Raw genomic sequence first — 15,325 nt, 5'->3', positions numbered from 1 at the left:
CTACTAAAACTGTGCAGTAACAGACTCTGGCTACCTTGGAGATTCATGAAATATCATCAGTGACTGGGAAAGTGACCATTTGAAGTTAGGGTTCAAGCCTAGTAAAAATATTCTGCCGAAGTACTAAGATAAATAACAGCTCTTGGCTTTCCTGAGGTGTCTTGTGTTCAAATCACTTGGCTCCTGCTTGAAGGTGATCTGTTTAGAGATTGTTGCATTCACTGAATTTCAATCTCATTATGAACACCTTAATTACTTAAAAAACACCTTAATGGTTGAAGAACCATATAGAAGTTTAAAATTGTGTAATGCTGGAGAAAAGTGACTTTTTTCTGATTGTATACAGTTAAGGGAGTTAATGGTTAGAAAGTATAGTAATTTATGGATGGACTTAAAATTGATTGAGAGCTCTGGTGTAATACTCCAGTATATCAGATAAAAGCCTGACATCTCAAAGGGTATTGTCATGATGTGAGGAGTTGAACATAGAAAGGAGAAAGAGAACAAATCTTAGTAAGAGAGATGTGAAGTTACCTCTTCAAGTTGTGCATGATTCTGCTTTTTATGCCCTTCTGCTGTTTTGGGGAGAGTGTTGAGTTCAATATAAAAATGGTGTTTAGGAGCTATCAAGACACTTGTGGGAATAATAAATGGGGGGAAATTGCTTTTTCTTTCTGCAGTGCAATTTTAAACTGGAACGTATTTCTCCATTGGAATGTTTTGCAAATGACTAATAGTTTTCCAATGCTGCATCTGAAAAGATTTTTTCTTGCTTAGAGTAGGGAGATTGGGACATCTTTAATGGGAGAAGATGCCCTTATTTTCCAAGATAATTGATTTGAATCCACCTATTATTGTTACCAAATTCTTAGTAATGTGATTTTTTTTTTTACTCCTTAATTGAGCTTCTCACATTAGAATGGTTCTGTTATGCTCCTAGAAGTTAGAGAAGAAGTAGTCTCAACCTAAAAAAAAATAAAATTGGAATATAGGTTTTAGAGATCAAGTTCTTAATTTCTGTTGTGTGCAGTATCTCCGAGTGTGTTAGATAGGAGCTGGAATTATATAAACAAATTTTAATTTCCCTAGTGTTTCTAGAAGGTTTTCAAATACCATCCTATAGCAACTTCCAGATAACATACATGCCTTTGTAAACAATGTCTTGTACTGCTTCCTCAGGAAGACAAGGTATAGTTTGGTTGATAAAAGTGGGAGGACTGTGGGATTTGCATTCCTTTCAGACTGTTACAAGTCCTGAATTCTAGCAGCTATTAAAACAGCCAGCATAGATATTTCTTTCCTGGAAGTTTTGGTGTGGATATACAGAAAACAGTTTGTGTAGTCTTGTGATTTGTGCTTGCTCTTCTTAAATAGCGCAAATTGCTTAAAGGTTCATCTTGTGGGATTGCTGCAGGATGCAGGGGAACAATGGCTTCATCCTGATTTCTAAGATGCTTTTGCTGGAATTCAGGTTAGTGTAGTTTCTTTTGGAGAGCACACTTAAGATGACTGCAGCAGATACTGCAAGTTCTTCTTGCTACAAGTGGTTTAGTGACGTGAATCATGTTTCAGATGAAAGTTAGGACAAGATAAATAACTACCCTATCCACTGGTGTAAAAAGGAATTGGAGTCCAGAATTATGAAGTTTTTTCACATCTGTGTACAAATTTAAAATTTAAGTATTTCTGACGGAAAAAAAAAGATCCTGAGAATCTAAATCTCATTAACTTCTTGAAGAAGTGGCTGTTCCCCCTTACTCAGCATTTGGGAGATGGCATCTTGCAAATGGTATCCAGTTTTGAGCTTCTCAGAAAGATCCTGACAGAACCACATCAGTCTGTGAATCCAGTGGAGGATCCCCAAGAAACGACGAGGCTGTGAGAGCTGGGTTTGCTCAACCTTAGGAAGAGAGAAGGCTTAACTAGCTGGCTGCAGGATATAGAGGAAATGGGGCCAGACTGTTGGAAGCATGTGGCAATAGTAGGAGAGGCAACACATGTCATTTGGAGGAACAGGAAATTTTGATTGCACATAAGGAAAATAATTTTTTTCACAAGCGTGGTAAAATACTGGAAGAAGTTGTCCAAAGAGGTTGTGGAATCTCCATCCATGAAGGGGTTCAAGAAGTTCAAGACGGTTGGACGTGGCCCGTGGCAACCTGTTGTAATTTGCCCTGCTTTGTGTTGGGGCTTGGATACAATGGAGGTCCCTTCCAACCTTAGTTATTCCGTGGTTACAGAGGTGAGCTCATGGACTGCAGGGGTGTTTGTCCAGGTTTGGACATTAGCATGTAATCCCCGAACCCCTGTGAAGATGTGTGCCTTAGGGCTTATAGCTTATACTCTGAGGCTTACATCAGACCTGAGGAAAGGAATTACTGCTTTCCAACTCTTGCTTGGTTTGATGATTGACTGTATTTATTGTGTCAGTAACGTAAAACTGAAGTGAGAAGAAAGTTGTGTGATCTAGAAAAGACTGCAACCTTGTTCAGATAATTTAATTGACAAAACTTCTCTATTTTTGAAAAAGTGTACCTGTGCACAACGATCTTTTTCTACTACCAAATTCAGTTATCAAAGACTGTAAGCCTTTGTGGAAGGAACAGCTACTCAGCATTTTCCCTGGCAAAATGAATATTTGAGGTCATCATATTAAATTAGTAGGTGTAGTGCCAGTGTTGTGCTTGTTGACAATCTGTGTGTCTGTGCTGGTATGAAAACAAATGCCTGTGATAGCTGCTGATATTATGGGCTTCTCTTAGATTTCATTATGTGCTACTGAAAAATTAGTTTGGTTGAAGTGTTAAAATCTGTTGATTGTATTTGGACTGCCAGTTCAAATTCAGCTGGTGATAAGCCTTAAATGCTCTTCAGAAATTGTTATAGATGTATACAAGTTAATTTATTTTTACTATATTTGCTTGAGTGATACGTTGTATTTTTCTGTCTTAATTGTACAACAAAACCAATTTTTTTTCTAAATTTCATGTGTTCAATTTGTTGGGGGGACAAAAGCTTTATTTATCTATTCAGTTTCGCCAGGTGGAACGTAAAGCATTGGCCCCTCTTCAGTGAGGTTTCCAGTTTTTTGTTTTGCCATCATTAAGAAATGAATCCTAGAAAAAGAACTGTTTTTAATTCAAAAGTATAGTTTTGAAGAATACTTAGGGTTGAAAAGTTTAGGAAGTAATGGGCTTTAATGTCTATAAAAATGAGAGCAGATTCTAGAATATGTCAGGAAATACTTTCAGAGGTATCTGAGAGCCTGGAGATTGACTTGTTGCAGAAGCACTGCAGACTTGCAAGATACTGCAAGTCTTTGGAAATCTTTATTGTAAATCATATTTAGTATTCTGTGTGCCTGAAATCTACTAAACATAATAGATAAAGTTACATGTAAGGTTTAAGGTCATTTAAGGTAAAGAATTTAAAAATTATTTTAATTTAAAAATTTTTAAAAATTAAATATTTTCTTAGATTAAAAAAAAATTAAGAAAAATAGTATATTCTCAGTAGAATTCAAATTGTCACCAATATGTAGTTAGCAAAAAGCACCAAGTTTTATTGCATCCTTTACTTGCTAATGGAGGGCAGGGGAGAACCCAAGCCCAAACAACTTTTAAATGTTATGAGGATTTACACTGTTTTTGTAGATGTGGTAAGTGCATCTTATACAAGGACTGTCAAATTTGTTGTGCCTAACTAATTGTAAATAAAAATATTTGATAATACCTGTCAAGAAGAACAAATCTTTAATTAAAAATATACTCTTAAAGTCTGTTTTATAAAACAAGTTTATCTCCTGTGGGTTTTTTTTTTTCAAGCTTAAAATGTGATTCAAACCAGTTAATTCTAACTTTGGCAGTAAACACTTTGTCTTTTTACCTGTGCAACAATCTGAGATTGAAAGTCTAAGCAAAGCAGTGCAAGGAAAAGGTCCAGAGGTGACAGTAAAATTACCACAAGGTATCTAACATTTTAGAGCAGCTCCTTTCATGGAATTCTCACTGCTGTGATTTCTCTAGTGCTGATTTCCTCAATCCTTTGTAATGACTGTGGCCACTTTTGCATACGGAGGCACACTCATGGATGTGGTCTTTCACTGTGTGTTTCTAAAAATAGAAGCAGCAAACCTGTTAGTAAAATTTCTGCAGTATGTGTGGTATGTGGCAGTGAGAAGCTACTAAATTTTAATAAGAATTCAGCAAAGTTGTGTTCCAGCATAAATAATCTTTTTAATGTGTTTACATTACGTCTGCCAGGTTCATGTGAATTTGTTCTTTCTGTCAGCATGAAATGAAATGGCCTCTTTAATGCAGGGTGCTGGTCCTTTCCTAGGGTAGCAGCAATAAGCAGTTACCCTGTACTGCTCTCGTACTTGTGCAGCCTGTATTGCACTTGTAGCATCTTCTCTTCCTAAAGTACATGCCTGCCATGCAAGGTGTGTACCCAGAGTCCTTGGTAAATCCTCTGTGTTGTCTACAGTAGCATCTGCAAATGTTCCTGTGTTTGTGCACAGCTTTTGTCTTCTCATCCACAAAGGATATAGAGAGTGTCCAAAGGAGGGCTACAGAGATGGTGAAAGGATCTAGAAGGAAAGCTTTGTGAAGAGTCACTGAGATCACTTGGTCTGTTCAGCCTGGAGAAGAGGAGGCTGAGGGCACACCTCATTACAGTTACAACATCCTCAACAGGAGAAGAGGAGGGGCAGGCACTCATCTCTTCATTCTAGTCATCAGTGACAGTACCCAAAGGAAGGGCATGAAGGTGTACTGGGCCAGGTTTAGGTGGGATATTAGGAAAATGTTCTTTACCTGGGAACAGTTACCCAGGGAAGTGGTCACAGCCTGACAGAGTTCAAGAAGCTCTTGGACAGCTCCCTCAAATTGGTGGTGGTGTGACTCTTGGAGTTGTGCTGTGCAGGGCCAGGAGTTGGACTCGATGGTCCTTGTGGGTCCAACTCAGTAAATTCTGTGATTATCATCAGACTCTCATGTGTTCTGCTTAGACCAGTGTAGTCCTTTCTAGTAGTAGCTGTTTGATGCTGCAGCAGCTCAGTAACTGCTACAATACTGTTTCATGTGCTTTGTTTTGCCAAGAGTTTGACCCAGCACAGGCATTACCTGTGGCTGGTTCTTTGCTGCCTTCTGTAAGCAGCTGAGTTGTGCTCTCTGATTCTCCTGCAGCTGAGTTCCTTAATGTGATGGTGCTCTTCTGCATACAGGTACTCTGCACAGTACAGGAAAGAGAGTTGTAGGTAAGCATACACATCATTTTTTTGATCCATGTGTTTAAGTGAACTCTGACTGTTCTTTGTACTTGGATATGCTGTGTATTCTACTTCAGAGGTCATGGCTCACTTTATGATCATAAAGAATGTTGAAATCATAAAAGTCTTAATCTTCCACACCCTTTTTCTCTTCCCGATAAAAGGAAATTAGGCACTGAACTGTAGCCACCTTCTTTCTTGGTCTCTGGAACTGAAATTGCTGTTCTTTTGCAGCAGCTTTGGAGCTTGCAGCATGTAAGCCTTCATTTGAAGGCTTACATGCTTGAAAAACAAATAGGCTTGTATTTAATGTGACTACAAATGTCTCTTCTGTAGTCAAATTCTAAAGATTTTTTTACAGTCATATGCTTCATGAAGAGTTTGTGGAATTGCATTCAGTCTTTAATTTTTTTGATTCAGCTAGGATAACACAAGCTGCTGAGCTGATACCATAGCTGACATGCAAATTTAAGGATGTATTAGTACTGGTGGAAGAAAAATGAGAGGTGAAATTGATTGGAGTATGGGTTGGATCAATACAGGTATTCCTAAAAAGCCTTTCTTAGTGACATGTTGGGATTGACCATATTGAATAGTTTTTTTAGTTTTAGCATTTGTTACAAGTACAGGCACCTCCAAAGACCTGGAAAAATGGTATGTTTTTATTTTGATTAAGTTTGCATATAGATTTGGGTCTCTTAGTTTGTTTTTTTCAGTAACCACTTTTTGGTGCTTGGTAACCTGATAAGCTTTGATGTGATCTCTAGTTATTCAATCTAGGTTATTTGCAAAGTAGTCACTACCAGTTTTCTGTCTGCTTATACAGAAATCAGCTGCTGGTAGGCAGGCACAGGTGGCAGGTATGTAATGTGCCTGCTCCTTCACAACCTGATCTGACAATGTGAGGATGCAAACTTCTACTTGTAATTCCCCAAGCTGTGAAACTGTGTGCTGGTTGAAGCTTCAGTGTGTCATCTTCCTTGTACCTGGATGCAACAAAATTCGATAGTTTTGTGTACAGGAGCCACAGTGATACAGTTAAGCAATTCTGAGAGTAATAGAGAAGAGGTAGGTGGCTCTCACAGTTTTTCCTTTGCATTGTTGGCTCACTGATTCTGTGATTGTCATGGTGCTGATGCCCTTCCTCTCTCTCCAAAAGCTGCTGCCTCTTGTTTGTTGAGCTCTATCAAATGACTTTGTGGAGCAGTGCTGTAAAGACTGTTAAGGTCTAATGAATAACCTTCTGCAGACAATTATATTTCCAACATGGATCAGTTCAGTTTTGAAGGGATGCTATGCTGATAATCAGATTTAGTTGCTTTAGTTGTACTAGCTGGAGGCTGGTGCAGATGGCTCAAAGTGGGAGTGAGTGTGGCAGGGGCAGTTTCTTCGGCTGGTGTGTTCATGACGAGAATGGTGTGTGAACCTTTGGCCTGCACTAAAGCCTTAAATTGCCAGCACTCGAGCTGCAATGTGGTAAGCAAGTGTTCCTACGCTTCTGCCAAAGCCATGGTAATTTTCTACCTTAAGCCACTGCTGTATGCAGTGTGTTTTTAAGATAATACTTCAGTATTGAACCTGGCCTCAAAGCACTGCAAGTTGGTTACCTGCATCTGTCTTTAAGTACTGCTGCTAAAAGAGAAGTTCCTGCTCTGTCTTTGCTATTTTGTTTCCATACATTGACCTATTCATAAGTCCCCACAACTATTGTGTCCAAATCAAGCATTTGCTTTGCTTAAAACCATGTCAGAGGAAGGGAAGAGGTAGAAATGACTGTCAGAAGGGAAGGTGCTGTTGCAGTTTATACTTGGTGACTGCACTGCTATAGCATAATTGTATTCCTAAGAACAGCCCCTTGCTTCTGAAAAATTGCTTTCATATTAGTGACAGACATAAAACACAGACTTGCTCCAGCACATGAGATGAGCAGGTATCACTTTCCAAATAATTCAGTGTCTGGTGATGCCAGCAAGTATGTGTGCCTTATTGATTCATCAACTGTTGTAGAGGTTAGTATGATTCTACCTTACTTTCCCATATGATAGTATGAGTGACATAGGTGAATAACTGGTTTTATTCTATCTGCTGGCCCACACCCCTCAGGAATTATTTGCCGTTGTCTTTTTTTGATGAATTTAGGTTCAATCTCTTTCCTAGGTGTTGAGGTTTTTTTGATTAGTACGTTTTAAGAAATACATTTCTTACTTTTATATATATTTGATGCCACACAAAGGGGATTTATGTCTTATAGAATGTTCTTTCATATGTAGCTATTCTGTTATTGTGCAGCCATTCTAAAACTTAGCCAAGATATCCATTTGCATCTAATGGCTAGATTTCTATGTTTTCATTCATTAACTTATGAAATCTGATCTTTAACTTAACAATTTGAAAAAGCAGTCTAGTTAAAACTATGATCTTTCCCCCCAGTGTTAATATTGGGTGAGCATTTGCCCTGTACCTGTGAAGTTTTTCTGTAATAGTCACAAATATTGCATATTCTAGTAATTGTGCTTGAGACAGACCTGCTATATACACTAGGCAGCTAGTAAATCTCCTACCTTCAGATGACATGTAAGTAGCAAGATGACTTTCACTGTTGATTTATGCAGAAAGCCATTCTTTGTTCTGTATGCTGACATATATGCTGTGTTGAGACCCTGTATACAATGACTTTTTTGTCTGTGGTGTCATGTCCGCCTCATGGATGAGTACAGTGTTTATGTCAGCGTCTTTAGGCTAACAGCTACAGAGATATGTGGATTATGATTGTTTTGTTACACTAATACAGGCTTCCAAGTCTGAGAATATATTGTTTAGATCAATAAAACTATTACTTTCTATTTTGTTTTTCTCTGTAGTAACCCTGGGACGCATCGCTGTTCTGTTACTTGTGCTCTCTTGGTGGAGGCACTTTTTTAATTTTGGTTTGCCTAGATGTAAGCAATGCTCTGTATGTAGCTTTGCAAACTAAATAGTTTTAATGAGATGTTAGATTAAACTACCCTAGATTGGTAACTGTGACTTGGGTTATAGCAGCAATTTGGCAACTTCATATATGGAGGCTGGCAGTGTTTATCAGTAATGGCTGAACTTAGCTGGAAGCAGTTTTTGCTGAGTGGTGGGGGATGCGGAGCTGGGGACTGCTCTGAAATGTCTGCCTTTTTTTCAATTAATACCTCAACTGCCTCTCTTTAAATTTTTACTATAGATAAATCATATTGTGCACAATGGAGGATTATACAAAAGGCCTTTCAATGAAGCTTTTGAAGAAACACCAATGCTGGTTGCTGTGCTGACCTATGTAGGCTATGGCGTTCTCACTCTCTTTGGATACCTGCGAGATTTCATGCGGCAGTGGAAGATTGAGAAGTGTCAAAATGCAACAGAAAGAGAAGAACAGAAGGTAACCACTGGGAAATAATGTTCATGGGAAATGGGCTAAGGCTTGAGTGTTTCTTTGGGGAGAAGTGGTGTTCAAAGTTTTCTGCTGTTTTCCTTGTCTTCTGGATGCCCCAATTGCTATACAAGTAGTGCTGTGTTATAAAAAAAATAATGTTTCTTTTGAGTTATTTTTCCTCAGAATAGTTTCCTCATCTGTCTCAGTGCAAAGCTGCATCAACAGTTACATGAACGTACAGCTGTAGAAACAAGAGTTTGGGAAAGAGAGACTGCATATTCCAGCATCAGTACTTAAAGAAAGGCTCTGGTTTTAGTTTCACACCAATGGGAGGCTTTCTGATGCTGATCTGGTGGCTGAGTTTTGATTTAGAAATGTTATTAATTCTCTTTATCTGAAGCAGTTGCAAAGAGAAGCTTGTGGGTCAGATCCAGAGCACAAGCTATACAATTTTAAATTCTTTTGGAGTCCAGAACACAAGCGGGTTAGGTGATGAGTAATTTGAGGTACTGACTCGTGCCTCACTGATAGTGATTAGAAAGAATTAATTCATGTTATGACCTACTCACAAAAGCTTCTGTTACCAGGTGAAAGGTCTTGCCTGCTTCAGCAGTTAGCCTGGAATGGATAATTCTGATTTTCACTCCTTGTAAATTATTTTTAGGGATCTTTATTCCCCACTGGAGTTACTTGTTTTTAGGAAGCTACTGCTGAAACATGAAGTTCACAAGGTATATTTTTGCTAACTCCTTATGTGATCCCTCTTAGAAGAGTGCGACTACCAGTGAGCTGTCTCCAAAGGTCTTATTCTTGCTGATTGGGTTCTCAAACTATTTTTCTCAACTGCTTTAGAGAGCTAATGTGGCTTATAAAATGTTAGGGAGTTCCTTTTCCAGTTGCTGGTTTCTGGTTCTCTGTGCAGCCGCACAAGCAGTTGGCTAGCAGAAAATGACAGGGGGCAGAAAGGGTATCTCAGTAAGGCAAACAAATAATCAATGGTGGCAGGAAAGAACTAAAAAAGGGAAGGCTTCTTTGGAGCCTTTTTTTGGAGACAGCACTGGAATAAAGTGCATATCTTTTTACAGTAGCTAAGGACCAGTGCCTAAAATGACCTCACAGTAGCTTCTTTCTGTGTACACTGTGAGGTAGAATTAAGCAGATTCATAGTAGGGCACTAAATTCCAAAACATTCTTACAGGAGTTTAATGAGTAAAACGCGTTTCATATTGGTTAAAAGTACAGGAGTTTAAATTTACACTATTGCTAAAACTGACATCTGAGTGAGTGAAAAAAGGAGGTAGTAGGTGTAATTCAGTAACACATTATTGATATTAGGCTCTCAGTAGAGATTGCCACAGAGGACCTTGAAGCACAGAGGTTGTTAGCAACGGTTATCCTAGTCCTAAAAGAAATGTGGCCTTGAATATTTTTATAAATTAACTCAGCATTGCATCTTACCCTGAAAGAATTGAAACTCTTTCAGTTTCTGTCTTGGTTACAGCTCCCATGAGGAGATGCATGTATTCTGGTTTTGTTTTGCACATAGGATGTCTGTGGATGGAGCTAATAAGAAGTGCCAGTGAATACTGCGTAAGAATGAAAAATAGGAAATCCTGTTTAAAGAAGTTTTCGTGTTGGAGAAATCTCAGCCTAGTGTACTTCCCCAAATCATGTCTCTAGCACTTAGGTTGTAATAGCTGCTTCTGATATCAGACAAATAGAAAAGCAGTCACGTGAGGTCTAGAACATACAGTACTTATCCTCACCCTTTGCTGCTTTAAGCTTTGTTTGCTTGCAAATGAATTGATGAGAGCACGTTGCAACATGTCTAGTGTGGGAGCCAGGGGTTATTTTGGTGCAGGAGGTGGAGGGAGATGTGTGTGCTCAATTACTTGTTTTGAAGTTCTTTTCTCCAATATTTGAGTCTCTCTGCTGGATGACAGCCCAGTCACCTTTTGGTAAGGTACTAGTGTGTAAAAAAGGTTCAAAACTCACCTTTTTATTGTTATTAATATGTGCAAATTAGAGAACCCCTGTGATTACACTGGATTGCTTTCTGGCAGATTTGTGGGAATCTTTCCTCTGTGTGGAAATTTACATTTTTTATTACTGAAATTCTCAAGAGCCAACTCGGTTATTATGATTTTCTTAAGTATCAAGCAAAAGGATTAGCCTTACCTTTTTGAAATAATTCATAATTGCATAGGTAAAAAATTACAAAATTATGTAGTGTGAGGAAGTATTTTGTAACGGGCTGAATGAACTTGTTCTGAAAATCATGGAATTGACGTATGTGGATTTTCTGTGGTGTGTTTCTGAAGGTGCTTACATTTAAAAGCATAACATAAACTTAGGTCCAAAATAGTATTAAAAACAAACACAAGGAAAAGACTCAGTTTTTCTATGTTATGGAGGGCAGTTTATTTCAGTAGAGCAAGTTCTTCCTTAAATTGTCACTTAATAGTATAATCTTACTCTGCATTACAACTAGAAAACTGCAAATTTAAAAAGCAGAGCAGAATTTTGAACAGGTTTGAATTACAGCTGTTTCTGGTGGCAGGTAAATTCCTTGGAATTTATTAGAGCCATGCATTGATATGAATGATTCTAAGAAAGCCTAATATTCACTCAGTGTTGAAACACAAAAGGGTGAAAAGGGGCAGACTTTGCTAGTACTGATTTCCAGGAAATAGTTTCATGGGTTTTGGCTTTGTTTAAAATACATCCAGCTGAGCTTTTCCTGGAAACCAGTGTTGTGTAGCACATCCTCTCTGAGGCATTACTGGTCTGTTTTAGGCATGGGTAAATGGCAAGATTAACAATTCTCAATTACCCTGGAATCAATTCATGCATACCAATTTAATGTGCTGTCTAGTCAAAAAATATAGTTAAATCTGCAAAATGCTTCCAGGATTTTACAGGCAGGATGAAAATCACTTTAACCTTTCCTCCAGCCTGATTTGCCTGTTGATTACCTTCCATGTTTTGTGTTTGGGAGTGACTCTGAATGGGCCTGGTAACTCTCTAATATACTGCTTCATGCTCTGTAGCTTGCCCTGCTAGAACATGTTGCTAGCATTTGGGATTTTCAAACACGTGTTCACAGGAGTCCAGCTGTAGGGATATTTCAGGGGCAGTAAACTGGAATTGTTTGTTCAGTGTTGTCTTAGCATCTGTGTAGCTCATCAGGGGCCTCCTGATGATACAAAGGCTACCCACAGCTATTGCTCCACTTTCCTTGACTCACACAACAGCAAGGTGAAACTAGTCTTTCTGCTTCCTTTTAGAGGCCTGGAATTTGTTGCAGTTGTCTGCTGGATTTCTGTTTAGAGTCAGTTCTCTGTGTGTTATCAGAGAGAACGTTATGTGAATTGCAGATAAGCCTGCTGGTGCTCATGGCACCATTTGTTAGCTTAGGTGCAATGCTGTGAAAACTTGGCTCTGAAAGTAGCATAATCACTGCATTTGCATGTCCCTGTGCCCTGAGCTAGAGGCTACAAAGCTCTCATTATGACCTTCACTTGTTGCAATATTCATTTAGAGTATGATGAAATAATAAATTCCCAAATCACCTATGCTAAGGTGTTGTATCCCAAGGGAGAATTTTGTTCTTCCCTTGACTGGCTGTGCTTTTCATTGAAATTGCTATGCTTTTGAGGCTTCTGGGAGACCACTAGTACTTCAATTTCTTCATCAGGCATCCCCTCAATAGGGGATGTGTTCTAGGCTGAAATTGGCAGGAATAGAGCTGTTTAGGATTTTTTTAGCTCCATAAATGAAAGAACTTGCTGCTTTTGCTCCCTCTTTTGGGTCCAGTGTTGCATTTGTTTGACCGTTTACTCAGAAGATTGCTCAAAGAAGCAATTCCTAGAATATTTTTCCTCTGAATGAAACTGTTTAATCTCAGACTGATATTCTTAGGGACCCTTACAGCTAGGAAGAGTGTTGGATCTGAAATAAGATGACAGAACTTCATAGAAAAATAATAAGATCTGAAGATAACAGTAACAAGATTTAAAGGTGATAGTGGTTACTTCCAGCTCTAGGATGCTGTTGCAGCTGAGCACTGTGGTTGCATGTGTCAAAAATTTTAAATAAAGGAATATGCTAAGTTGGAAGGCACCCACAATGACACTGAGGCTTGCACAGGACATCCCAAAGAGTTACACCATGTGCCTGAGAGGGTTTCCAAACTTCTCGATCTCTGTCAGGCTTGGTGCTGTGACCACTTCCCCTTGGGAGTCTGTTCCAGTGCCCTCTGGGTGAAAAGTATGGATTGATAGAGTTCATCCTTCCCTTCCTCCCCAGGTGTTTAATTTTTTTGGTTCAAAGATTGAAAACATTAAATTAGCATGAGGAATTCAAGTGGTCTTTTTGTTGTACTCTATCTACTCTTCATCTGGAATGGCACGCTGTAGAAGGATGGAGGAGGTAAACAAACAAACAAACCAGCCCCCAAACCAACCAGCAGACCATCTGCTCCTGTATGCCAGCTCCAAAAGAGGGCTCTGAAACTCCAAAAGTCAGTATCAGTTTATAAAGGCACAATATCCTTACCCTTTGTTTTTTACATTCTCAGATGTGTGGGTCGTGAGAACCCCTCAGTGGGGTTAGGATCACTGAGGAAATAGACAATCCATTTTTGCATTATGCCAAAATAACATATCCTGCTTGCTCTATTCCAAGGAACTTTCTCATGAGGCCTATGTGAGGATGGTTTGTTGGAGGGAGCAGTACATGTATAGATAACAAAGGAGTTGACAGTGTGCTGACACCTATACTTAAAACCCTTTACTACAGTCCTACAACTTGGTACTCCAAAAAACTAAAGCTAGTGTCCCATATTAAACCTTCATTCCCTTACCCATAATTTATTCCTGGAATTCTTGTTGACTTTTAAAACATATTTTTTCTTTATCATAATTCAGTAGGTTCAGAGAACTTCTCTACCTCGCAGTAACTTTAAACTTAGTTATAATGTTGGCTTTTTCTTAAAAGAAAATGCTTGTGTTACCTATACTGATGGTGCCAGCCTGTTGGGGATGATTGTCCTTAAGTCACCAGTTGAGCTTGTTACTGTTCTGGCTTTGTCAGCTTGGGTTTCAAAAGAAAACTCCTCTGATGAGTAATCTGAAGTGAGACTGGGCTGTATGGACCCAGGCATACCTGCTTGAGTTGGTAAGATGACTCATTTCCAGCCTCCCCCTTCCAGCCAAGAACCTTGGCTAAAATACCAATTGTTTCTCAACTCACACAGTTGGTGTGCTTGGATAGCTGTGCAAAGCTTAAATCTTGTGTGTAGATGGTTAAGAGGAGGTGAAAATACTGAGAAGCATCTCAGTAGATTTTAATTAGATTTAACAAATCTCTCAAGTATTGATCTTCTAATGTGCCAGTGTTTCTTTTTGGTCTCACTTCCCCCACCCCTCTACAAGTAACATAGCAGAGGGTTTGAAACAATTGCAGGTAATTATTTTGATTTTGTGTCATGAATTGGGACAGGAACATGGAAGAAACAATTGCCCTTCTGTGCATCTTAGGACCTAGAAATTTTATTCCCACTGTCCCTTTGAGAAAGGACATACTTGTGATTCTCTGAAAGAGTGATGGCTAGCTAAATTTGGGTTATGTTTCCACAGTTGAAATTATGGAAATTAATATCTTTGTGCCTTTTTGACACAGGTAGATCAGAAATGGGTTTAGGTGCAGCTGTATCTGCTTAGAAGTTGGCACTTTTGGGCTTGGTCTTTTCTGTGCAGCTGCTGGTAGGAGGATGCAAAGGTGTGGACCTAAATGTTCTTTTACTCCAAACTGCAAGGGCAAGGTTGTTAAATCATTAAAATAGGAAGGTAATGAAAAAAGTACTCCTACAGGCAAGCATTGTAAGTAAGAGCTTGTAAGTGCCTGTTTGTGTTTTTATTAAACATCTGCCATAAATGCTCTCAGTTTTGCTTTAGTGGTACAAATGTCTGACACTACAGTACTTGGTGAGATACTCTGCCTTTCTCATACTGTCACCAAAAATAAAATTCCCATCACAATGTTTGCATTTTTCTTGTGAAAAACAGGAAGAAATGCTTGGCTGGCTCATACCTCTGTAATAAATTCTACTTTTTCCTTCTGTAGATGATTAAAAAGATGGTGATTTTTTTTCCCCACCCAACAGAAGCAAATGAATTGTGCATTCTTATCTCTACTAAATGTCAAACTTTCTTTAATTAAATAGTAAAAAGGAAATCTTGTGACTTTGGGGCAAGAAAAAAATGTTCTTGAGTGCTCAGATGTCCTTGCTGCCACGGTTAGTTTGACATTCTTGTGTTATCCATTCAAGGCAGTGACTTACTTTTCCTGGAAAACATTGGAAGGGAAGCTAAAATTCAGGAAAGGCTCATTCATAAAAATCATGTGGGACTTCAGTGTTGATAAGCTGTGCAGAAGAGAGGTACCATAATGCAGCTTATTAGCTTCTATTGAAAACAAAAAATTGTGGAAGGTTCTTATGGTAATGTGTAGAATAATGCTAGTGGTGCTATATTAAATGCATTCCTTATGCACAGAATAAAATATGGTAGAGTACCTTAGTTTTCCAAAGTCTTTGTGTATTCAGTACAGCAATGTTTGGTGCCAAAAAGCCATTGCGTGTTCCCTTGCTCTGC

General features: G+C 38.7%; 1 protein-coding gene across 1 annotated transcript in view; it reads left to right on the top strand.

Annotated features, from left to right (window-relative positions):
• SPTLC2 (serine palmitoyltransferase long chain base subunit 2) overlaps positions 1 to 15,325 on the top strand; it is a 77,463-nt gene that overhangs the window by 2,630 nt on the left and 59,508 nt on the right. Inside the window, exon 2 of the mRNA XM_054635023.2 lies at positions 8,481 to 8,675. Coding sequence (XP_054490998.1) covers positions 8,481 to 8,675 — 195 coding nt within the window. The remainder of the gene's footprint in view (positions 1 to 8,480; positions 8,676 to 15,325) is intronic.

The sequence above is a fragment of the Agelaius phoeniceus genome, chromosome 6 (assembly GCF_051311805.1).
Source record: "Agelaius phoeniceus isolate bAgePho1 chromosome 6, bAgePho1.hap1, whole genome shotgun sequence".
Classification (NCBI taxonomy): domain Eukaryota; kingdom Metazoa; phylum Chordata; class Aves; order Passeriformes; family Icteridae; genus Agelaius; species Agelaius phoeniceus.
Note: the sequence above shows the minus strand (reverse complement) of the source record. Positions and strands in the feature narration are given on the sequence as shown.